Below are 15,352 nucleotides of genomic sequence, written 5' to 3'. Positions count from 1 at the left end.
TAAAGAAGAATATAATGCTGTCTGCAGAACCTGCAGGGCACAAATCTGATTATCTAAAGCTGAAAATGAATTGAGGCTTGCAAGAGATGTCAAAAGCAATAATAAAGGATTTTGGGGATATGTCAAAAGTAAAAGAAAAGTCAAAGATGCTATAGGATTTTTACAGGATGAAAATGATGAAATGGTAAGACAGGATGTTGAGAAGGCTGAACTTTTAAATTCCTATTTTGCATCTGTTTTCTCTCAGAAAGGAAATGTAACATCAACTGTTATTCACTGTCCTATTAAGGGAATAGAAAAATCCAGGATATCTATAAACAGAAAGACAGTGAGGAAACACTTAGCTAACCTAAATGAATTCAAGTCTCCAGGTCCAGATGAATTACACCCCAGAGTACTGAAGGAGATAGCAGAAGAAATTTTTGAACCCCTCTCCATAATCTTTGAAAATTCTTGGAGAACAGGAGAAGTGCCAGAAGACTGGAGAAGAGCAAATGTTGTTCCTATCTTCAAAAAGGGGAAGAAGGTGGACCCAGGCAACTATAGGCCGGTGAGTCTGACTTCTATACCAGGAAAGATCTTTGAACAAATTATTAAACAACATGTATGTCAATACCTGGATAAGAATGAAGTGATTAAACAGAGTCAGCATGGGTTTGTAGCTAATAAGTCATGTCAGACTAACTTAATTTCCTTCTATGACGGTATCACTGATTGGGTGGATCAAGGAAATGCTGTAGATATAGTATATCTTGACTTCAGCAAAGCATTTGACAAAGTCTCTCATACAATCCTTATTGAAAAAATGACTAAGTATGGAATGGACAAGGCAACTGTTAGGTGGATTCATAACTGGCTTAGTGATCGGACCCAAAGAGTGGTCGTAAATGGCTGCACATCCAGTTGGAAGAATGTCTCAAGTGGGGTACCACAGGGCTCTGTCCTGGGCCCTGTATTGTTCAACATCTTTATCAACGATTTAGATGAAGGAATTGAGGGTAAACTGATTAAATTTGCTGATGACACAAAGCTAGGAGGGATAGCTAATACTAGAGAAGAGAGAGAGAGGATTCAAAAAGATTTAAATAAACTGGAGAAGTGGGCAGCAACTAACAGAATGGTTTTTAACAGGGAGAAATGCAAAGTACTACATCTGGGCAATAAAAATGAAAAAAGCATATATAGAATGGGAGGAATAGGGCTAAGTGACAGCACATGTGAAAAAGACTTGGGTATACTAATAGATCACAGACTGAATATGAGTCAACAGTGTGATGCAGCAGCAAAAAAGGCAAATGCAATTCTAGGATGTATTAACAGAAGCATACAGTCTAGATCACGTGAAGTCATTATTTCCCTCTACTCCTCTTTGGTCAGACCTCATCTGGAATATTGTGTCCAATTTTGGGCACCACATTTTAAAAAAGACATCAACAAACTGGAGCAAGTTCAGAAAAGAGCGACCAGAATGGTGACCGGTCTGCAAACCCTGTCTTATGAGGAAAGGTTGCAGGATTTGGGAATGTTTAGTTTGCAAAAGAGAAGACTGAGAGGAGACTTAATAGCTGTCTACAAATATCTAAAGGGCTGTCACATTGTAGAAGGATCATCTTTATTCTCATTTGCACAAGGAAAGACTAGAAGCAATGGGATGAAACTGAATGGGAGGAGACACAGATTAGATATTAGAAAAAACTTTTTGACAGTTAGAGTGCTCAATGAGTGGAAGAGGCTGCCACGAGAAGTGGTGAGTTCTCCTTCAATGGAAGTCTTCAAACAGAGGCTGGACAGACATCTGACTGGGATGATTTAGCAAATCCTGCTTTGAGCAGGGGGTTGGACCAGATGGCCCAGGAGGTCCCTTCCAACTCTACGATTCTATGATTCTATGAATTATCATGGCTGGTGGGCACATACAAATTAACAAATTTATGCTCGGAGTAAAGGCCCCGTCACACACAGCGATCTTGCTAGCGAGATCGCTGATTTTGTGACGCCACAGCGATCTCGTCAGTGAGATCGCTGTGTGTGACGGGGATCAGCGACCGGCCCCCCTGCCGATCGGCCTGGGCCGTTTTTTGATCGCTGGTCTCCCGCTGGCCAGCACGCATCGCATGGCAGCGAGAGACCAGCGATTAGCGACGCTGGTTTCTAATGTAAACATCGGGTATTCAGGAGCCGCGTCTCCTGGATACCCGATGTTTACATTAGAAACCAGCTTGCTCGCTGGTCCTGATCGCTGGAGGGGCTGTCTATGTGACAGCTCACCAACGATCAGCCTAACGATGTCCCAGCGATCCCATCCATGTCGGATCGTTTGTGGGATCGCTGGGACATCGTTATGTGTAACGGAGCCTTTAGTCAGTTTTATAAGCATAGTGTACATGACAATAATGCAGTGTTCAATTAATGTCATAGCTATTATCTATTATCTATCTATTATCTATCTATTTATACCTTTTTTGCATATCATGCTAGAGATTTTGCAGATAGACTCACTCTGGTCAGTTTTATTTTTTCTTGTAGTTACTCTTACAACTCAATTGTTTATTGTTCATTTTTCCGCAGTAATGAAACAGTCTTTGTGACCACATATTATTTTCAAGCAATCTCTTATCTTTCTGTATCACTTCAAAATTTTACAGAACTCCCTTTCACCATGGACCTGGTCACTCTTCTCCTCTCCATCGTTGTCATCTTATTTTTGCTGAACACATTCAGGAAACAAAAACAAGGATATGATAAAAATTTCCCACCTGGACCAAAACCTTTACCGATCATTGGAAACATCCACATAATGGACATAGGAAAACCCCATAATACATTTATGCAGGTAACATTGATTAACCACCTTGCTTTTAGGGTGTTATGTACAAAGAAAATGAAAGAACTAATATCCTGAAGAGAAGGCTATTTCAGTTGTGTAAATAGGCAGTAAATGGTTTACAATCAATGGAAAAGTCACTACCAGGAGTTCTAGAAATATTGTAGTATCATAATGATTTAATCTGGGAAGTTTACTGTGAATAGGCACAAGGCGCATAAAGAGATGGCTCAGTAGAGTTGGGCTTCATACATTAAGGTCTCCTTGTCGCTGGAGGATGGCTTACGCAATTTGCATCAAAACTCTAACTTTTTTTACGTGTGTAGTAATCGTGGAATTAATGCATTCATTAATGGTAACCTGTCATCTTATTCAAGCAAAGCAGCATTTATCAGAGCCTGGCTGCTATCTGATCATGAATGCAGCCAGCTATATTTTTCTCTAAATTACTCATATGTTTCAGAGGAAATATATGTAGATGTTCTGGCCTAAGACTAAAGCAGGAGATGAGACTAGTCCAGCACCACATCAGGTCAGCTGCTACATAGTGACAAGGGACTCTGGGCACCTACTCAAACTCTCGAACTAGAGGCACATTAGTCTATCCCTGTCCCCCGGATCACCTCCAATGGTGGAGACACAGGGGTTTCATAACTTAACCCTTATCTGATTCTTCCCTTATCCAGGGAGGTGAGGAGCCGAAGGGTATAGGAAAACACTAACCAGATCGGCAGGGGTTAGCAGACAGGGATAAAAGAAAACTACAATCATACAAATACACTCACACAAAACAACAGAGTGGGAAACAGGGGAGGTATAGGAAGTGGAAGCCAAATGTGAGAAGATAAGGATAAACACGCAAACCAACTCCACTTAGCAATCTCCAGAGAAACTCCTCAATCACCAACTTAAAATGCTGAACTTTCTCCTTCTCCACCAAACCAGGAAGTAGAACTATCATTAGCAACTTCCAAGTGCCAGTAAAGAGCATAAATTTCAGTGTGGAGTGGCCAAGACAGAACAGCTGAGACCATTCAGGATGAGGAGCTCCAGGAGTTCAACTGAATTGACTAACCCTTGCCTTGAAAAGTAAGGAAAACCTGCACATAGGATGGTGAAGCATTTCTAAAAAGTGCAGGAGTTCATGTAACCAGACATCAAAATCTTCTGGCCCCCTCTCTGTCACGGCATACCCATGACAGTACCCTCCCTCCTAAGAGGGACCTCCTGAGCCTCAGAATTAGGTTTATCTGGATGTGAAGCAAGAAAACACTGGATCCACCAGATTGCATGAGCGTCAGATGCTAATACCCACATTTTCTCCTCAAAAACGTAATCCTTTCAATGAACCAAATATTGAAGAGAATGATGTACCAAGCATGAATCAAGAATCTGCAATTCCAGAATCCCATCAATGATAACTTGGGCAGGTGGGGGTGGAAATGGTTCAGAAGAAGCAATATATTTTTTGAGTGTGGAAAAGGGGAGGTACAGGAAGGGGAAACCAAATGTAAGAATAAACACACAAACCAACTCAATGCAGCAATATCCAGAAAAACTCTCCAACCACCAGCTCCAAACACTGAGCACTCTCTTTCACTACGAAACCAGAACATAGAACTATCACTGGAAACTCCCAAGTGCCAGTTATGAGCATATATAATGGAGGGGAGTGGCCACCACAGAAAACCTGAGACATTTTAGGATGGAGAGATCCAGGAGATTGAATGAACTTATTAATCCTTGCCGGGATGGAGCAAGGAAAATCTACACTGTTTAATAGGATAGTGAAGCAGGAGTTCATGGAACCAGACACCGACATCCTCCAGCATGTTTCTGCCGCAGTATCTCCATGACACCGGCTCTTCACAGTGCTTGATTAATAGATCATTCAATATCTGAAACAGCAATGAACTAGTCTCATCTCTGATTAAGGTACCAGGTCAAATCTTCCAACTGTACTACTGTGGTTTGGACAGCATGAATTGAGTGACAGGTTCTCTTGAATTGCAGAGTGCTGTTGCATAGTATTTTGTACATTAATTCTTGGCATTGCCCAATATTTTCTGCATAACCTTTGACAGACCTACTCATATTTAGGATCCAAGTGGTATCCATATTCTGATGGATTTGGTAACATATTGAGTTTGTTTCTATAATAAATGGAAATCACAATGTAGAAGTCAACATCAGCTAATGGAGTTTTTGGTTTGGAAAAAGTTCGGCTTTATATTTTCTGTTGTAAGGATATTGTTGGTTGAACTTTATTGAAATTGAGGAATTATTTAATTCTTGTAGTCATAACTGGTCACTAGTTATAGATGTTTATGGAGAGAATGTTAAGGAAATTTTAGGACATTTTGTGACTTTTATGATCCTTCTTGTATTTACAGTTGGCCAAGAAGTACGGCACAGTCTTCAGTTTTCAGATAGGAATGTCAAAATCCATCGTCCTCTGTGGTTATGAGACTATTAAAGATGCTCTAATTAACCACGCGGAATTATTTTCAGAAAGGCCAAATATACCGTTATTTTCAGAAGCGGTTAAAGGACATGGTGAGTCTTTGTATTGGTTGTAACATTTTTCTTTTTTATTAAAGGGAAAACGCTGTTATAGGATGAGTCTATGGTCCAGGGCTGTGATCAAGCAGCAGGAGAGAAGTGCTATAATAAAGAATGTATCTGGCTATGGAGAAATTTGGATAACATCTAGAGCGTATACGTAAACTGGATGTTTTATGGATAAGTGATTTTTGACTTTACGAGAAATGTCCCATAAAATGTATCGGTGCCTATGCAAAATCTATAACATATCTATTATGTGTAGTGTTGAGCATTCCGATACCGCAAGTATCGGGTATCGGCCGATACTTGCTGTATCGGAATTCCGATACCGACTTCCGATATTTTTTCAATATCGGAAGTCGGCATCGGAATCGGAAGTTCAAAGTTGATTGACAGCCTGACGTCATCATGATGCGCGGTGTGTGCGCATCATGATGCGCCGTCATTTCGGGCCTTCCGGGGGTCTCTGCCGGCCTGCCGGGGGGCTGTGCCGGCCTGCCGGGGGGCTGTGTGGACTGCCCGGGATCTGTACCCGCCTGCCGGGGGGCTGTGCCGGCCTGCCGGTGGTCTGTGCACCCTGTGGGGGTCTGTACCGGCCTGCCGGGGGGCTGTGCCGGCCTGCCGGGGGGCTGTGCTGATGTCCGGGGGTCTGTGCAAGCATCGTCCGATGGGACTACAAGTCCCATCTGGCGATGCCTGCTACCATGACAGTGATTGACACATTAGCCAATGATGGGACAGTAGTAGTCCCATCATCCGGCTAATGTGTTAAATGTTAAAAAAAAAAAAAAAAAATACTACATACATACTACATGCATGCTACATACATACTACATGCTACATACATACTACATACATACCACATACATACTACATACATACTACATACATAACACATATATACTACATACATACTACATACATACTACATATATGCTACATACATACTACATATATACTACATGCATGCTACATACATACTACATGCTACATACATACTACATACATACCACATATATACTACATACATACCACATACATAACACATACATACTACATACATACTACATGCATGCTACATACATACTACATACATACTACATGCATGCTACATACATTCTACATGCTACATACATACTACATATATACTACATGCATGCTACATACATACTACATGCTACATACATACTACATATATACTACATACATACTACATACATACTACATGCATGCTACATACATACTACATACATACTACATGCATGCTACATACATTCTACATGCTACATACATACTACATATATACTACATGCATGCTACATACATACTACATGCTACATACATACTACATATATACTACATACATACTACATACATACTACATGCATGCTACATACATACTACATATATACTACATGCATGCTACATACATACTACATGCTACATGCATGCTACATACATACTACATGCTACATGCATGCTACATACATACTACATGCTACATACATACTACATATATACTACATACATACTACATACATACTACATGCATGCTACATACATACTACATATATACTACATGCATGCTACATACATACTACATGCTACATGCATGCTACATACATACTACATGCTACATGCATGCTACATACATACTACATGCTACATACATACTACATACATACTACATACATACTACATGCATGCTACATACATACTACATGCTACATACATACTACATACATACTACATGCATGCTACATACATACTACATGCTACATACATACTACATATATACTACATGCATGCTACATACATACTACATGCTACATACATACTACATATATACGACATACATACTACATACATACTACATGCATGCTACATACATACTACATATATACTACATGCATGCTACATACATACTGCATGCTACATGCATGCTACATACATACTACATGCTACATACATACCACATATATACTACATACATACTACATACAATACATTCATACAATACATACATAGACATACAGTACATATAACATAGAGTAACATACTTACCAATACTTGTCACATTGTTCCCCGAAGCCATTGTCTTTTACGGAATAAATATTAACATAACAAACCACAAAAATACTCACCCACGATCCGAAGCAGTCCACGAGTGTGTCCCACGACGATCTTGGGTAGAGAACTGCAGCATCAGCTGTTGCTGCCGTTCTCTACGGGCTGCAGGAATCCAATGACGGAAAGTAGGTATCCTTCCGCACTGTATTCCTCCGCCACTTAAAAAAAAAAAAAGTCCCTAGTCTCACTTTATGCCATTGCTGCGTGGGAATTTCCCAGAGAGGCTGTACAAAGGAAAAACAGGATTTTTCTTATTCCGATAACGGAAGTCCCATAGACTTGAATGGGACTTCCGGTATCGGAATCGGCGATACCGATACTTTTTTTTAAGATCGGCCGATCCATTCCGATCCGATACTTTGAAGTATCGTACGGTATCGCTCAACTCTAATTATGTGTCATTTCTTATGTAGTAGTCTGATCTCTGGGTTCACTAAAGCACCAATGTTTTAAATAGTCATGATCAAGCACTGAAATGCTTGAGTGCTCGTTACTTGAATTGAGCAGGTGAGACTCTCGGACTGGCTCGACTCGAGTAAAGAATATAATGGAAGTCAATGGGAAACTCAAAAATTTTTCCAGAAGACCCTAATGTGAGGTGAGGTGACACAGCATTTAATTGGAATTATTCAGAAGTACTATTTCAGTAGGCCCATGGACAAGAGCTAGAGTTCATGTGAGGATGAATGTTGACTCTTATTGTCATTGAATTAATGTTCAATGGCTGCCATTTGTTTACCTGCTAATTAGCTATTGTATCTGTCCTAGTATTGCAGTCCTAGTATTGTTCTACAATACTTGGGAAGCAAAGGCACAATGTGTGTCAATAAGTTCATGACCCATTGGTGCTCTGCATATATGAAGGACAATATATGCATGTTGTTTGAACACTCCAGCAGTGAGGGATGGCCTCCTTACACCTTCCTCCAAGTCTGTAGAGGAATGACTGAATGACAAGCTGTGACCCTTAATAAAGAGGATCTGCCTGTGTTTAGAGAGACTCTACATTACAGTAGCCATGACATCATAGCTCCAACTGATGAATTACCGAGCTACTTCATTGACCAGCACTGAACCCTCAAAGACGAAAGAGAATCCAAGTTGGGACAATCAAGTGACCTTGCCTTGGACATCAATGGACTGTCAGCTTCTTTGGGGATCCGCCAAAAGCAGGGAGCCACTGGTGGTGGTGGTAGTCTGCTCTGGAAGCAGCTCTAACCCTGGGGAGAAAGTGCAGGTGTTCAGTGGTATGAGCCCTGGTCCATACAGATGAGAGAACCCACTAACCCTGTGCCTCTACATATGGTGGCAGCAGTGGGACTCAGCCCAGCGGAACTTGTGGAACTGCAAGGGACTGGAGTTCTCAGACATCATTTAGGGCTTCACAACCAGGTAGGCATGCAGAAAGACCAAGCAAATCATAGCTGAAACATACAGAGTAGTTTTCAGATGCCACCATATCCAAGCCCACCAACTAGGCTTTGGGAAGAGGACCAGAGTTATTGTATAGTCGCAACAAGAAATGACAACTACAGGAGCTCTGCCAGCTTTGATGGATTGAATACCAGCCCATTGACACTCAGTCGGATTTAATCAAGGAATTGGTCAGTTAGGATACCCATAACATCATGGAGGATGATGAAAACTCCGCTGAATTGGACCCAGAGGAATTAAGCTGCTTGCCAAATCCAGGATCCAGTGGTAGTATGGAAACAAATACCCAGGCACCAGCAGCCAAAATCCAGGAATTGTTGATTGCATTGGGACCCGGAGCCTCAAGTGAGGAGAGAGATTGTGGTATTGAATCAGTTTTAGGAGTTCTAGTACCCCTACCACCAACACCGGACCCTATTTTCATGATATGCCACCACCAAAGAAATCGTCTTCGCTATTGAGACGTGCCAATATTTAGTGAGTCCAACACAGAGGTTGATGAACATCCACAAAGCTTTGAGACCCTAATGATGATGCATCAGGTGCAAACAGCTGATTGGGCCAAATACTTGTGGACTAGCTTGACTGGCCAGGCATAGCCTGCTGTTCAGTCTCTTGGGTCTCAGGACTGTATGGACTATTGGACTTTTAAGGACACCCTGTTATCCCTTTTTGCCATCACCCGGAAATATATTGCACTAAGTTCTGGACAATGTCTCCCTAGGGGGTCTCATATGTAGAATTTGGCAGTTATCCATGACACCGTTGGCTCAATGGTTAGACTTCCTTCTCCGCTCATGCTCTCCGGGACCTTATTGTGTTCGAGGAACTTATGGAGAACATGGCCCCAGAAATATAAGAGTAGGTAGCTGACAGGAAGCCCAAAACCCCAGAACAAGCAGCCTGATAGGCCTACGAATTTATAGGCAATAGATCCCACTGGTGACCCGCTTTGCCCATCAATCCCAAGAGACCACTCAGCCAAAGAATTAAGTGGACACCAGCCATTTGTGCAGGACTCTCTAACTACCCAGCAGAAACCCCACCAGTTACACGTGCAGTTATCTTGTACACATGACCAAAGATTGTCTACAGAGTCAGGGCCCCATGACTGGAGCCTGTCTGCCGGCCAATCAAGTCAATGTTTGCCAAGACGAGGCATCAGGGTCTAAGGGGCACTACCCCTGGGATACATCAGCAAAGGATAAGTGATATACCCTGTTCACACAATACGGCAGATTGACCACCCTACACCAGCCATCCTCCATAGCCACCTCCAGCTAGTCAAGATCAGTGATATCAAGGCCCAGGGATCTCAGACCACTGGGTCTTCCATCACCCTAACTAGCCCAGATATTGTCACACCAGAACACCATTTAACCATCCACCAAGTGGCTTTCTCCAGGGCAGGGGGTCAGCACTTGCGGAATGGGCGCATTTTCCAGCCAATATACGGAAAGCAAGTTGGAGAAGTTGTTCCAACAGTATAGGAGGATCCATACCATCAATCCTTCATCAGCTTCCAGGATCCACGGGATGCGGAGAACATTGTGATTGGAAGCAATGGATACCCATTTTTGCAAAAGATCTGGCTAGTAGCGTCAATCAGAGGGGATAGTTTATCTAGCGAAATGTGACTGTCATAAACTTTATGTTGGGAAAACTGGGCGTCAGTTCAGGCGTAGAATTTTAGAGCACATAGAGGCGTCTTCCTTTCTTTTTATTTCTCCTATCTCTAGGCACATGTGAGAGTGAGATGAGGGAGAAAAGCAGACCATAGAGTCCGTGTACAACATGTGGTGAAAAAAGTAGTAGTTTATTGAATTACATCAGGTGACAACGGTTAAACAAATCAATGTACAGTACATGAAAAGATAAATGTGTTAAGAACAGGGCTGGACACCCAGACATACAAAAGAATGAAGTCAAGAGGAAGCGAGAGGCTATATATTAAATGAATGGTAAGTCATAATGCTGAGAACTATGCACTGAAATATACAAAGAAGCTGTCACACATATGAAATTAATAAAGAGGGCTAAATAGAGGTAGAACAAGTAGTTATAAAGTGCTAGTGCAAAACAACTCAAGTAGTTGTCTCTATAGATCCAGAATATTAGCATATACAGTCATAGAACTAGAGAGTAGAATATGAATATAGTGCAAAAACATTTTCGCCAAGTGTTCAAAAAAAGGCATAGCCCATCATAGTATAAAACAGCTCAAATGATAATGGGATGCTTACAATTATACAACAAGGCTTCCTCTACTAGATGGTATCCACCCCGACACATGTTTTGGCAATCTGCCTTTGTTAGGGAGTACACTCATCAGGAAGGTTGAGGGTTTAAATGCGAATTGATGCCAGTCTGAAAGGGCAAGGGTGTGTGCGGGTCTGCCGATGGTAGAGAAGGGGGCGTGGTTAAACGCATAGCAAACCACAGCGTCGAGGAACAACGATTACCATGTCATGTGACCTGACGTCACCAGGCCCAAAGGCATGGCCAAAAGGGAAGGTCCCGAGCAATGTGGCGGCCATGCTTGCTGCAATATTCAAAGTTGGAGGGTGCGTGGATATTGGATAACCAATAGTTGTACAGCATAGAGGAAACACAGAAGTCTCTCTTCTTCACTATCTTTAAAAACTTTTCCCTCCTTGTTGGACTAACCCATGCAACAGGGCCTGGGCATTGAGAGGGTCTAGTGAAACGGTTTCAGATCTTCAATAGTGTTCCACTGCTACTGTTAGACCTGCTGTGTGTCTCTCTTATCTCTCCTCCATGGTTGCCCAAGGATCTATGACTTCTGCCTCCAGCATTTCAGATGTCAATTTTTTTTCCTAAATGTTTGACTTGGGCCTAATGGTATTGGACCATTTTACTAACCCTCTCCATCGCAGGAAATAGAATTGGAAAGTAGTGTGAGTCAAGTAGGGTGAACATCCAGTAATCAGTGTTGGCCAAAATGCGTATAACACATGGGTCATGAGAAAGGCAGCTAGACATAAAGTCAGCTATGTTTGTCAGACTCCCAACAGGCAAGACTTCCCTGTCCCCATCAGGAGGATGACTCTCCTTTTCGTCTCTTCAGTCTGCGGCTTCTCTTTCTCTTTAGCCCATCCCTGCTAAACAGATGGGATGAAGCTGGTGTGAGTAGTAGACACTTTAGCACAGGCAATCATTTCCTCCTTCTCCTCCTCTTCCTTTTCAGCAGCCTCCTCCTCATTATCACCCAATCCATGCTGGCTTGAGTAATATCACCCTGTTTACTTTATTCCTCCGTGTCCACCTGGTCCATGTGCAAAGCTTCCTCTTTAATTGTGAGTAGTGAGTTTTTGAGTAAACACAGAAGCGAAATATTTGCATTGATTGTGGCCTCATTGCCACTCACCATCTTGGTTAATTCCTCAAAGTTTTGTAGAACCTCACAGTTGTCAGACATTCATGCTCACTAGTCAGTTGTTATGTGCGGAGGCTGACTGGAATACCGACAGGCATGTTGCAGCTGGTATTCAAATACTGCTCTATGCTGGTCACAAAGCCTTGCCAACATATGTAATGTGGAGTTCCAGCATGTGGTCACATGGCACACCAGTTAGTGAGCTGGTGCATGCAAGTGCTACTACAGCACCGCCAGACCAGCGGCAATTATAGCTATCTTGCGAAAATAGGTGCACTCATGACGTACCTTCACAAGTAGCTCTGACAAATTTGGGTAAGTCTTCCGAAAGTGCTAAGCCACTAAGTTAAGCACGTGGTCCAGACATGGTACGTGTTCGAGCCTGCCAAGCTTCAGAACCGCCACTAGATTACAAGGTTCAGTGGCAAGAGGCTCAGATCTTTCTATTCTGTCATAGCTTTCAATAACTCTGCAGCAGTGTGGTGTTTGTCTCTTTAACAAATTATTTTCAGCAGAGCCTTTTCTGCTTCACAAAGGCAGTGCTGCAGCGCTTCCAGTTTGCTACTGAAATGAACAAATGTTCCGAGATGACAATTTGTAGATAGAGGATAAGGAGGAGGAGAGATTGAAGGGGCTGGTGTGGAAGGTGGAGGAGACCCTGATGGAAATAGGGACCGCAATCCTCGGCCTCTGTAGCACATGTGCCATCCCGCGATGTGACATTCTTTGGCTAAGGGCGCAACTTTTGAGCCAGAATTGCATCAGGTTTCTTTTAATATGTTTTAGTTTGAATAAAGTATCCACATATTTTACCAGAATGGGAGAGCAGGATTAAATCCTTTATTTCCTCTACTGTAGTTTTTAAATAATATTGCAAGTGAATTCCCAAATAATACCATTCTACTAGAGATGAGAGATTTGATTCAAGGTGAATTTTGCATTGAATGTTGCCAAAAAATCCGAAAATGTTTCTTTAGGCTTCCCCAGCCTTTGCTTGCCTTGATGCGCAGCATTGCTCCAGTCCGGTTGTCTTTTTCGGTCCATTCAGTTCGGTGCAACTTATCCCGCAGTATGGTCACCTTCTACAGTCCCGTATTCCTCTTTGCATTGGGTGTGTTTTAAATTCAGTCTGGTATGGACTCTTCCTCCAGCAAATGATATCATCGCTAGCGTCGACGCTCACTAGTCTTCCTCCATGTCATCATGTCTTTGTGTTGCATGAGTCCTCACATGATGTTAAGATGTGCATTGTTCCATGATATTATGACATTGCAAAGGCTAGTTTGGGTGCCAGAAGTGCTAAAGATGCCTGAAGTCAGAAGAACAATTTGTGACAGAGTAAAGAAGAAATGCACGGATCAAAGAAGACAATCGTATTGAGAACAAAAAATATATATCTATTTTGTTTCACCGATGTTTTATTTGGTCTGAGAATATACTTTAAATTTGCAATATGTGTTGTATTTTGCTCACCCTCTGATAGATTCAGTGGCAACAAAGAGATCAATAGGAGTTCTACATAACAAGCCTTAGAAAGGACAGTCTTTGGCTTGGATGACTACCAGATCAAAAAACAGAAAATTAAAGGTTGAATTTTAAAAACATGGTGCTAAGGTGCATAAAAGTTAAAAAGAAAAGGATCTTTGAGGTTACATAACTGACAGCTATGATTAAGGGTCGTTAACCCAAAATGAATCAGATTATGGATTCTTATTTTTTATTTTTTTTGTACCTTTACATTATGTTTTTAAAATTGACAGTAAAAGTTAGGTGCTAATTTTATCTTTTTGTGGTGCTGAAGTTCGGTGTTAACGGATCTCTATATCCACTTTTAATTTGCATCATATAAATTTGATTCAAATCGAATTTCATGGCAAAATTTAATGTGTTCATACAGTTGGATTCTGTTGTTTCTGGAGGACCCACAAGTTAACAAAAATTTACATTGTTCAACCCTACATATAGACAACACTCATCACATACTGTGTATTCACTCCATTAAGGTATCGTTCTTGCCACTGGAGAAAACTGGAAAGCGATGAGAAGATTTACACTCTCAACCCTACGAGATTATGGAATGGGGAGAAGAACCATAGAAGACAAGATCACTGAGGAATCGGAATACTTAATTGAGAAGTTAAGGTCCTATGAAGGTGAGAAATAAATTTATCCTTTCCTTAGCAATTCCTCACCCTGATAAATACATTCAGGACATCAAAATCATGTAATGAATAAATCAATAGTTTATTTTAAATTTTATTAATATTTCTTTAACAATGTAAAAATAATTGTTTGCTTTCAGGTAAGCCCTTTGATAATGTTACCAGTATTTATGCTGCTGTAACTAATATAATCGTGTCCATCCTCCTGAGTAAAAGATTTGACTACGAGGATCTGACCATACTGAGGCTTATGGGCTTAGTCAATGAAAATGTGAAACTTCTAAACAGCCCCTGGGTCGTAGTAAGTGATTTATTTAATGGTCTTTCATATGACTTCCATCGACCAACCAATTGGTCTGTTTGTCTTTTTTGTCCTTCTGTCTATGCAATAAAATAACATGTTATATTTTAAGTTGTGAATAAGGACAAAGCACATTTTATCATTCTTGAAGTTCATCGTGTAAATATATATTTTTTCCTTTTTTTATTGCATGTATGCTGTAGCTGTACAACAGTTTTCCATTTCTTGCAAATTTGCTTCCCGGAGCTCACAAAACCATTTTAGAAAATGTTAAAGAGTTTGATAACTTTATAACAAGAACATTTACGAAACATAAGAAAGAGCTGGATGTAAATGACCAGAGGAACCTCATCGATGCCTACTTGGCCAAGCAACAAGAGGTATGGTCAATGTGTTACCAGTTATCTTTCGAGACCCCAGAGCATAATAAGTGTGAGATGTAAAAAGCAAATAAAAGCTAATACTCATCTAATCTGTCACTCTCCATCTCCTAGCTACTTACTGCCTTCTCGCTTGCATTCTTCTTTCTGGCATTGCAC

General features: G+C 41.3%; 1 protein-coding gene across 1 annotated transcript in view; it reads left to right on the top strand.

Annotated features, from left to right (window-relative positions):
* LOC141098560 (cytochrome P450 2K4-like) overlaps positions 1 to 15,352 on the top strand; it is a 60,654-nt gene that overhangs the window by 28,239 nt on the left and 17,063 nt on the right. The window contains exons 2-6 of the mRNA XM_073586457.1: positions 2,646 to 2,833; positions 5,218 to 5,380; positions 14,354 to 14,503; positions 14,653 to 14,813; positions 15,017 to 15,193. Of these exons, the coding sequence (XP_073442558.1) occupies positions 2,660 to 2,833; positions 5,218 to 5,380; positions 14,354 to 14,503; positions 14,653 to 14,813; positions 15,017 to 15,193 (825 nt within the window). The 5' untranslated portion in view covers positions 2,646 to 2,659. The remainder of the gene's footprint in view (positions 1 to 2,645; positions 2,834 to 5,217; positions 5,381 to 14,353; positions 14,504 to 14,652; positions 14,814 to 15,016; positions 15,194 to 15,352) is intronic.

This window comes from Dendrobates tinctorius, unplaced genomic scaffold (assembly GCF_039654945.1).
Source record: "Dendrobates tinctorius isolate UK_male_01 unplaced genomic scaffold, ASM3965494v1 ptg000093l, whole genome shotgun sequence".
NCBI classification, from domain to species: domain Eukaryota; kingdom Metazoa; phylum Chordata; class Amphibia; order Anura; family Dendrobatidae; genus Dendrobates; species Dendrobates tinctorius.
Note: the sequence above shows the minus strand (reverse complement) of the source record. Positions and strands in the feature narration are given on the sequence as shown.